The sequence below is a fragment of the Pinus tabuliformis genome, chromosome 3_1 (assembly GCF_031772625.1).
Source record: "Pinus tabuliformis cultivar Carrire ecotype Pingquan chromosome 3_1, CPIR1, whole genome shotgun sequence".
Classification (NCBI taxonomy): Eukaryota; Viridiplantae; Streptophyta; class Pinopsida; order Pinales; family Pinaceae; genus Pinus; species Pinus tabuliformis.
This window is the reverse complement of record NC_142301.1, coordinates 309,720,980-309,731,628: the sequence shown is the minus strand read 5'-3', so window position 1 is coordinate 309,731,628 and position 10,649 is coordinate 309,720,980. Positions and strand designations below refer to the sequence as shown.

Genomic DNA, 10,649 nt, shown 5'->3' with positions numbered 1-10,649 from the left:
ATTTCCTTACATTTTGATGCTAACCTAACCTTAGCCAAACTCGTCTCTAACCTCGGGTAGACCCATGTAAACCCACACAAACCCTAATTGAATTTACCGCGGGAAGAGTCAAGTCACCGCACGAGAGGTGCGTGCACATGGGGGGCGGGGGGGTGTTGGGGGAAAATAAATTAGCGGGCATTAACTTTTTGACCTTCGGAAAATTGGGGATTAGGGTGGGGCCGGGGTGAGTGTACGTTTAATGTCCGGCGCAAATGGAGGCCCGAGAAGGACGGAGATGTGGGGCCCGGGCTTCGAGAGGGTCTAAGGAACTCAAATGGATATATCACATGTGGGGCCCTCTGATATCTGAATAGTGGGCGGCTGATTAACGGAACTAAATTTCTGCTTTTCTGCTGCTATTTTAATGATTTTATTTTCGAGCGAGGAGGAGGAACCCTAATCCATGGTCCATGCTGTTGGAATTATCAGGCGGACGGATAGATGGGGATCTGTTATCGAGAAAGCAAGAAAACAAAAGATTTTTAAATAAAGTTAAAGGTAAAAAAACATAAAAATAAAGGGGCGGAGACTGAAGGCCCGAAGAGATGCTGCTAAGTGACGGTGGCCGGGTGGGGGTGGTTTCGTTCGTTATTGTTCGTTGAGTGTGAACGTGGTGTTGTGCATTTAGTGGTTGATGTGATGTTTTGACGGTGACTTCACGTGGGAACGTCGCGATGGGCCTGAAGAATAAGGAAAGGATTTCGTTTTAACTTTGTTTTATTAACCGAAGGTGGAGAAAATTTAGATTAGGAGGAAGTTTAGATTAGTATTAATCCTGACTATTAGGAGTTTAAGTGAACCGAGTTACGGGAATTGATTGTCCTTCTTGTCCTCGGACGTTTAATTTGTTTTCTTTATTGGGTGGTTTTTGGTTTTGCAATCCCTATGTGGGACTAGGATTGCCGGGTAATTTGATCATAATTCTAAGGTTAGTGTTTTAATCGGTCATGGATTCCACTTATTGGAATCATCGTCATCAATGCTGAGTTTTTTTTGCATAAGTAGTGGTCGATGTTCGCCAGTCTCGCCAGTCTCATTGTCGTATCCTATCTCCCTCTCCTACATTTTGCTCTGCTCCCAGGAAGGATCTCGGTTCCCTTCCCTCTGTACTCTGCTCTGCCTTCTGAGATTGTGTGAGTAGCAGGAGGGCCACAATCCAATTCTGTTTTAATGTTGGTTTGGTTTGATTTGGTTCAGTTCAGTTTGGTCTAGATCTGTCTTGTTTCTGTGGATGGGACGGACAGGCACATCCTACATTAATGAACAGAGCAGAATATTTGCAGCATTTGCCTTTGTTATGGTTTGTTATGGGGGTATTCTTCAATGCATTCTTGAAATGCGGGTTGTTTGCCCTTGACTGACTGGTTCTTTCTTTTTGCAGAACGATGGGAATGGGAATTCCAGTGCATTTTCCGACCATTTTGTTGCTGTTTATCGTTAGAGCTTGTCTGGTGTATGGGCGAATCCCGGGTGTTTATCAGCCTGGGCCTTGGAATGAAGCACATGCAACTTTCTACGGTGGAAGTGATGCCTCGGGCACCATGGGTTAGTGAAATGAGTTACTGCGATGTGTGTAAATGGCCATTGCAGTCTATGGGGCTCTGTTTCTAGATCTAACTGAGCTTTTTGTTGTTTCTGTGGCGCAGGGGGTGCTTGTGGGTATGGCAACCTGTACAGCCAGGGATATGGAGTTCAATCCGCAGCATTGAGCACGGCTCTGTTCAACAGCGGGCTAAGCTGTGGAGCCTGCTTTGAGATCAAATGTGTGAATGACCCAGAATGGTGTCACCCGGGTAACCCTTCGATTTTGGTGACGGCCACCAATTTCTGCCCTCCCAACTATGCGCTACCTAACGACAATGGCGGCTGGTGCAATCCTCCTCGCCCCCATTTTGATCTCTCCATGCCAATTTTCCTCAAGATGGCCGAGTACCGTGCCGGAATTGTGCCAGTTCTCTTCAGAAGGTAAGCCCATCTTCAGCAAGCGGGGTTTTAAGTGTTTTATCCGCCATTGTTTGAACTAATGGTGATCTGAGTCATTCAGATATGAACTGTGTAGAACTTTTCACGGGTAGAGGTTTTTGTGTAGAAGTTTTCATGGCTAGAGGTTTTAGGTGTTGGTGAAGTGGCCCTGTTTAGAAGTTTTCACCTCTAGAAAGTGTTGGTGAAGTGGCCCTCCTTAGAAGTTGTTTAGAAGTTTTCACCTCTAGATATTTCTGGTGGACTGGCCCTGAAAACACTTACACTCCTTTCATTTTCTAAAATGTTGTTTGTAGAGTGGTCCAGAAAAGGCCTGGAAACATTTACACTGTTCATCTTCTAAAATGTTGTTTGTAGAGTGGTCCAGACAACATCTTACATAATTCATATCAGACTCGAACAATATAAATAACTATGGAAATCGCCATTCTGAAATTGCTGAACTAATGATTGTTTTTTTTGGGTTATTGCAGAGTGCCGTGCGTGAAGCAAGGGGGAGTGAGATTCACCATTAATGGCTTCAAATACTTCAACCTGGTTCTCATCACAAATGTGGCTGGAGCAGGGGACTTGGTGAGAGTGAGCGTGAAGGGTAGCCAGACCGGGTGGATTCCATTGTCCAGAAACTGGGGCCAGAATTGGCAATGCAGCACCGTCCTGGTCGGGCAGAGCCTCTCCTTCAGAATAACTGGCAGTGACCGCAGGACCTCTACATCCTGGAACATTGTGCCTCCAAATTGGGAGTTTGGCCAGACCTTTTCAGGAAAGCAGTTCAGAATCTGATTACAATAGATTCTTCAACATGTGCTGCTTCTCTCTCTCTATCTATCTATATTTGTATTTGTCAATCGAACGAAGGGATTCCTAAGCGGTTTCTTCCACTCAATAGCTTATTGACACAACGATAAGTTGTTGTTGCTTTTGTTCCTTTTTTCTCCCTTATATTTTGAGCTTAACCTTCTTCCCCAGTGCGGGCGCGGCCGAGGTTGCGAAAGAAAAGCAACCCGCATTATGTATACAGTCCTAATTCCTACTAATAAGTCATGTCCAGTCCAGTCCAGTCCAGTCATGTCCCACTTATGGTATAGCCATCTATCATTCTGGTGTTTAATTGTCTGGTTCTAGAAAAACAAGAAATCAGAGCCAAGCTTAGCTGTGTAATGTGTAGCTATTTTTGGGGAAGAAGCTGTTGGTGGTAATGGTATTGGTAGTGGTTTAAGCAGGAGTGAGTGTGGTGTGTGACAACTACAGCCCATTTTTCATGTACTGCAGCTGTGTTTATGAAGATTAAGAAAAAAAGTTATGTAACTATTTTATGTTGAAATTTTGTTTTATCTGCGTGTACTTTCGGTTTCTGTTTTTCATGGTAATTTTGGGTTTACGATTAAATGTAGAAATCTGGAAATTATAAAAACGCGCCCGCCTATGCTTTGCTGTTTTTTCTAATTATTAAGAAAACGCGTTACAGAGATGCGCCCACCCACACAGTCGAAAGCGCGTTCAGAAAGCCTGCCCACCCGCGCGCAGGGTACGATGCGGGGGCATGGTTTATTGACAGTTGTATATAACTAAAAACCGTTCGCGGTGAAATTTAATTTAAGTTTTAGTTACATTTGTCGAAAAGCTTTGCTTTTTTTGTAATTTACTTGCGGGTTTATAAAGGCGCGGGAATAAAGACAGTGTATAAACATTTGATGCTCTGTGCCGTGCGATGTGATATGTGAGTGTGAGTTCACTGGTCGGGCGCAGATAACTCGATCTGTAAAGTTGGCACTCGTATTTGAATTATTGGAGGCGTATATAATCTCCAGTGGGTTGGGTTCCTCAGATCGTGGTGGGGGAGGGGGCCGGTTGGGTAGTGACTACATTAGTCAATTACTGGTAACAGGTGTAGCATGCCCAATTCATTGCAGAGATATGGAGCATGGAGAAATCTTTTTAGTGGATAATGTAAAAAAAAAAAAAATTTTGGAAATCTAATTTTCAGAGATATGGAGTGTGGATAGATCTTTATAGTGGATAATGTTCAAAAAAAAATTTAAAAATCAGCTTCTTTCAGGTTAAATTATAGTGGATAATGTTCAAAAAAAAATTTAAAAATCAGCTTCTTTCAGGTTAAATTATTGTTATGTTGATTTCATTTGATTAATGTATGATGATGGATAATGTTATATATATATATATATATTTTATTTTTTAATTTTATTTTTAAAGTTTAATTATTTGTTATTTTGATTCATAGAAATGTATTATTTAAAATTAAATTATTTGTTACGAGTTTAGCTGAAGAAGCTATATATTAACATTATTTGCTGAAGAAGCTATATATTAACATTATTTACAATCTGTACAACGATATTCTTACAAATTGCATCACACTGACAACAACCAACATAGTCAAACATAGATAGATCTTTATAATGGATAATGTTAAAAAAAATTTAAAAATCAACTAAATCAACTTTCAATTAACTAAATCAACTTTTTTCAGATTAAATTATTAGTTATGTTGATTTCATTTGAATAAATATTGCGTCACGCTAACAACAACCAACATAGACAAACATAAATAGATCTTTATAATGGATAATGTTAAAAAAAATTTAAAAATCAACTAAATCAACTTCTTTCAGGTTAAATTATTGGTTATGTTGATTTCATTTGAATATGGTGGATAAGGTTATTTTTTTTTTTCAAGTTTAATTATTTGTTATTTTGATTCATAAAAATGTATTATTTAAAATTAAATTATTTGTTATATTGATTCATAAAAATGTATTATTTAAAATTAAATTATTTGTTATATTGATTCAATTTGATTTATAGAAATATATTTGAAGTTATGTTGATGATGGCTATATATAGATATAATTTTATGATTTTTTAAATTTAAATTTAAATTATTATTTATATTTCAAGATGATTTTGAAGTTTTTTTTTTTTTTTTCCAAGATGATTTTGAAGTTTTTTGTTTTTAAATGTTGGTACAATATCTATTTTTTCATTTGAATTTTCTATTTTCTACTAAATGTGATTTTTCACTTTTATTAAATGTGTTGCTGTGTTGAATGGTTCCTTTGTGTACTTACTGTTTGAGGGCAACCTTTCACCAGCTTTCATGTGATTGCATTGTTATTGGATGTGCACTTACTCATTACTTCAATGTCTTATTCAATTTCTGCAATATTATTATTAAAAGTTTATAATTATTAGCTGATTCATTAATTTGTTGTTTTAATGTTGTAGTTGTATGGTTGGCAAGGATATTTGGCATTTAAATAAATGGTGAAACAGATGTAACATGGTTAATTCATTACAGCAAGAGGTGTTGTATGATCAACTCATTGCAACCAAAAGCAAAAAAATAATTACTATAAGAATGTAGATAATGTTAATTAAATAAAATTTTAAAATTAATGGTTTTTATATTTAATAGGACTTTATTTAAATAAAATTAAAAATTATTTATATAATATGTTTGAATAAGCTGAATTATAACTATGTTTATTTTAATTTTTTTGTTTTGTTTTATATTAAATGTGATTTTTTTATTTTGATATATTTTTAAAATATATTATTGTATTGTTGTTTTAAGTATTTTTTTTTATTTTTATTGTTTGATGTAACTTTTTTATTTCAATATTATAAATATATATATATATATATTTTTCTAAGTAAAAGCTAAATCTATTAAAAGGAAGTCAAAATAATATTACAAGTTGTAGCTTCAAGAATAGGCATCTGAGAGCAAACAGCACAACACAGCAAACCATCCCAAGATTGGGAGGACTATAAGCAAAAGTAAGAAGTCGAATCCTAGTAGGATCATTAGCACAAAAATGAAAGCTAATCGAATCCACATAAGAGCTACAATCTGCCACTTTATCATAAAAAGGGACCACATTCCAGTCTGCCGAGAGGAAATCTGAATTGTCAAGCCAAAAATTGCTTGAGCGCATCGAACCAGGACCATATATGAGAAAACAGGGAGAAGCCAAGATGCCAGGTAGCGTTACATTTCCATTCCCAAGTCCGGAGGCTCCTCAACCACTGGGCAGGCGTTGCCATACCAATCCTCTTCAGCTGTAGCCACGTCACCAGCATCATTGCTGTTGGGAGGACTCGACGAGGGACGAGTGTCGCTTGAACAGCCAGCCGCGGCCAACGATACCAAGTTGCCATGCGAGCTACCACCTGGCTGCTGAGAATCATCAGGGCTTTCGACCTTGTCATGCTGATTGCCATGCTCATTCAGCTTGTCTGCAGCGGCCATATTCTGCTCATCCTCTTGGCTTTGCCCTTTGCCAAGATTATCCTGCGAGAGCTCGGCAAGAGGGTGGATAGTAACCAGAGGTGACGCTTCTTCAGAAAAAATAACCGAAACATGGGCGGAGATAATGGGCCTGTTAAGGTTGCTTTGGAACCGGAAGCGGGAGGACTGAAACGCGCTATGCGAGAAAGGCCTGCAAGGAGGGTTGAGAGGAGGCACTTCTCACTAAGAAACGGGCAAAGAAGAGGGAGAAGGATTTTGGTCAGCGGACTGAGCTCTCTGAGAGCGTCCTTGCCCCCCACAGCTTCCACCGATACGACTATGCTTTCTATGCCGTTCAATATATAATATTATTTCAATGTAACTTTTTCATTTTCATGGTTTTTATGAATGTCCTTTCTATTAGATAAACTAGATTGATTAGCTCTAATTTTTGTCATTTTATTTATTCTTCCCTTTGTAATTTAAGGAATTTCATCTTATTTTGTTATATATGTAATATGACGTTTTACTTATTGCATTCACCCATTTTCTTCAATACCTCATTTTATGCCTAATGCATTTATTTTTTCAAGTGTATTATTGAACTATTGCTTGGTGTACTCACTCCTTTATTTTATATCATATTTCATGCAACCTTTCACTATCTTTTAACATGCTATTACATTGTTATTTGCATACTTATCAGTTACTTCAATGCCTTTTTTATATCCAACATAACCTTCCTATGCACTAAATCATTTATTCAATGTCATATAACATTACCTTTCCCCTCCTTGTACACCATTGTGCTGTTTTTCAATTCATCAATTTCTTCAAAACCTTATTTTGTACCCAAACAACCTTTTACTTTTCTTTAACATGTTAATATATTATTGTTTACACACTCACCCATTCCCCTTGTGCACTCACTCGATTTTATATCATATTTCATGCAACCTTTCACTATCTTTTAACATGCTATTACATATTGTTATTTGCATACTCATCTGGCCTTTCCTCTTAATGTACGCCATTATGCTGTTTTTCAATTCATCATCTTTCCCTTAATGGACACCATTATTCTGTTTTTCAATTCATCACCTTTCTCCTTAATGTACACCATTATGCTATTTTTCAATTCATCAATTTGTTCAACAATATTTTATTGCTATTTTTGATATACTTGTTAATGTATGCTATTATGCTGGTTTTCAATTCATCACCTTTCCCCTTAATGTACACCATTATGCTGTTTTTCTATTCATCACCTTTTTCCTTAATGTACACCATTAGTATTTTATTGCTATTTTTGATATACTTGCTAATGTACACTATTATGCTGTTTTTCAATTCATCACTTTTCCCTTAATGTACACCATTATGCTATTTTTCAATTCATCACCTTTCTCTTTAATGTACACCATTATGCTGTTTTTCACTTCATCTTTAACGAATGATTTTATTGCTATTTATAATATACTTGTTAATTTCTTCAACGTCTTATTTTGGAACCAAACAACTTTTTACATTTCTTCATTAATTTCTTCAACACCTTATTTTGTAACCAAACAACTTTTTACATTTTCTTCAACATGTTAATAATGTATTATTCTTTACCTACCTATTCCCCAAACTCCTTATTCTATTCCAAAACTACATTTCTCCTTCATTGATACACCTTATTCTGTAAGCAAACAACAACTCTTTACCTTTTCTTCAACATATTAATAATGTATTATTCTTTACCCACCTATTCCCCAAACTCCTTATTCTATTCCAAAACTACATTTCTCCTTCATTGATGTCTGTGCACTGCTTTTGTCTTCACATTATTTGTTTCTCATTATTGTGCTATGCCTCTAGACACTTCGTCACTTTGTCACAACTACCTTGCACTCATTCTTGAACATTGGAGAAATCCTTTTGTAGGACATATCGGAGGCAAAATCATCAAATTGGTTGCAACTTCTCTATTATAACCGAAGCAACGAAGGGGTCCACATATTGTGCATGGTATTGATAGCTATCAAGAATCCGTATGTGTTCACCATGTGACATATACCACTTATTGGAACTTATTCAGATTGGAATTTCCTTTGTTCGCTGAAGCGAAAATGGGAAATCACGCTTCTTTTCAAGAGAGGGACCAGCTTTGTCTACCATGCTAATAATGTTCCAAAATTCCCAACTTTTAATTCCTTTCTTACCTATTAAGAAATTATTTGAAACAGCCTTAAAATAGCTTGGACAATGTGGCATCGAAACAATTTAAAACTTACCATAATAAGCTCCATAGAGTAGGGATTATATTTATTAATTCCGCTTTTGTAAGGCTTTGCGTTAATTTTTAATGATATTATTAAGTGTAGTTGTTTCAAGTTTTCCTTTTATATATATATATATATATATATATATTATATAATATAATATAATATAATAGAGATTTACTTCCATTTTTAAAAGACTTTGTATTAATGCTTTCATGTATAATGTCCGAGTCTTATAAATTTTATTATATTTTAGTTTTTGATATATATATATTTGGTTAATTTTACTTAAAATTGAGAGGGATTTATTGGAATTACAAATTCCACTTTTAAAGAACTTTGCATTAATTTTACCATGTGTAATGATATTATTAAGTACATAGTTTAATTAATAGATGAAATGATATTTTCTAACATTTTTTTTGGTCAATTTTCCCTAAAATCTTGTAGAGAATTTTAAAAATAATAAGTTTAAGTTGTTTAATTTATAGAATTCTAGGGCTTCAAAGAGTATTTTTAGAGTGTTGAATTTATTTATGCATTCAAAAGTGCATTTTAAACAATAAGAAATCACAATCTTGCTCAAAAATGTATTTTTGAATTCTAGCTAAAAAAACATTTCGTTGGAGAAGGTCGGAGTGGGAAGGGTAATTTTTTGCCTTGACAATGAAATAAAGACACAATTTGCTCAGGGTTTAAGCAGAGCAACCAATAACCAAACATAAATTTTAGCACTATGGCAAGGCCTCGAGGTAGCCATTGCAAGGCAAATTCGTGATTTGGTAGTTTATGGGGATTCCATGATTTTCATACAAAAAATTCAGAGAGTCAAAGAGATGCCAAAAAAGGATCTTCCTTCAATGCTCCTTATAATGCAAGTGCAACTTCAAAAGTTTGAAACTGTAGAATTCTTCCACATAAAAGGGTAGCACAATCAAGTAGCGGATTCCTTACCTAATGAAGAAGTAACTCTAGAACAAGGATTGTTTGTTTAGGATCAAGAAGCCTCTACATAATATATATTCCATGATTAGCAAAATAAAAATTTATTGGGATTTCACATCCCGACTTATTCGTATATGGAGTTTGATTAACTTCGAAGTAAGTTTCGTCAAATCATTTAATTACCACTATAATCACAAATTCTTGAAGGTTCGTGTTTGGCGGCCCTCACCTAAGATGAACGTCGCCAATGGATCCACCAGATGGGCTCTTGAGGCGAGATCCATCATGCCTTTGGACAAGTGGCAAATTTCCTCCAATGCATTAATATCAAGTATTACGGAAGAGCACGCTCGTGTTCTGCTTACTTTGAGAGTCTTAAATTCGCTTGAGCTTAGTAGCACACAAGAAGATATAGTTATGGCAACTCCTATGAGGTGTTTTCACGAGGACTATGAAATTGAATGTGTGCACGAAATCATTGGAGGGAGAGGTGTTAGAGCGAATGGTTATAAATGGAGATTGTTGGTATCTCGTTGAATGACATCAACATTGCAGTTCTCTGTAGAATGGAGCACCTAGCCAGACAAGAACATGATGAAGAGGTTAAGGCACAATTAGCCTCAAGCATGTCTTATTTGTCATCTCCCATTGCTATCTAGGGAGAAAAGGTAGCTACGGAAGCGAGATTCCACTTCGATATGGTTAGTCAGCAATGGGAATCATTGCAAATTGACGTTGATCATCTGCACGTGATAGTGGATAGCCTATCACTTAAATTGACAGTATTGAATTAACAGTGGAGACAACGACCTTGGGAATTCTTAAGGAAGTGTTGATCCAAAATGGGTCTAACTTAGACTTTTGAGTCTAAAATGTTTCTCACAGAAGAAACTGAAAGCCCAAAGGATGCTTCTGAAAATAGTCCCATTGCATAGATCTTTTCAATCTGAGTCTTATGCAATTTGAATGGGCTAAAATGGACTTCGGATGAAGAAGTTATCGCAGAAAGAAGATTGCCATTGCCCTTTGAAAAGAAGACAAATTCTTATAAAAATGGCCTAAAAGGCTCATTGAAGAAATCACACCCCAAATGTGCCAAAGGGAAGGACTTAAAGCAAAGGTAGAAGGAACCCCGATTGTGACCTCTGACTTATCTCATCGAA

General features: G+C 36.2%; 1 protein-coding gene across 1 annotated transcript; it reads left to right on the top strand.

Annotated features, from left to right (window-relative positions):
• The first annotated feature begins 1,022 nt into the window (after window positions 1-1,022).
• On the top strand, window positions 1,023-3,346 carry LOC149187025 (expansin-A4-like). Its single transcript, XM_089411261.1, has 4 exons — window positions 1,023-1,175; window positions 1,424-1,587; window positions 1,689-2,007; window positions 2,496-3,346. The coding sequence occupies exons 1-4, from the start codon at window positions 1,054-1,056 to the stop codon at window positions 2,803-2,805; spliced, it is 915 nt and encodes a 304-aa protein (XP_089267387.1). The 5' UTR covers window positions 1,023-1,053; the 3' UTR covers window positions 2,806-3,346.
• Window positions 3,347-10,649: the final 7,303 nt, after the last annotated feature.

What these genes read in the sequence shown, in the direction of transcription:
- LOC149187025 (XM_089411261.1), top strand. Translation starts at nt 1,054, where the DNA reads ATGTTCGCCAGTCTCGCCAGTCTCATTGTCGTATCCTATCTCCCTCTC. An exon ending in GCTCTGCCTTCTGAGATTGT is followed by an intron (nt 1,176 to 1,423) that starts GTGAGTAGCAGG and finishes TTCTTTTTGCAG; the next exon opens with AACGATGGGAATGGGAATTC. An exon ending in GTGCCAGTTCTCTTCAGAAG is followed by an intron (nt 2,008 to 2,495) that starts GTAAGCCCATCT and finishes GGGTTATTGCAG; the next exon opens with AGTGCCGTGCGTGAAGCAAG.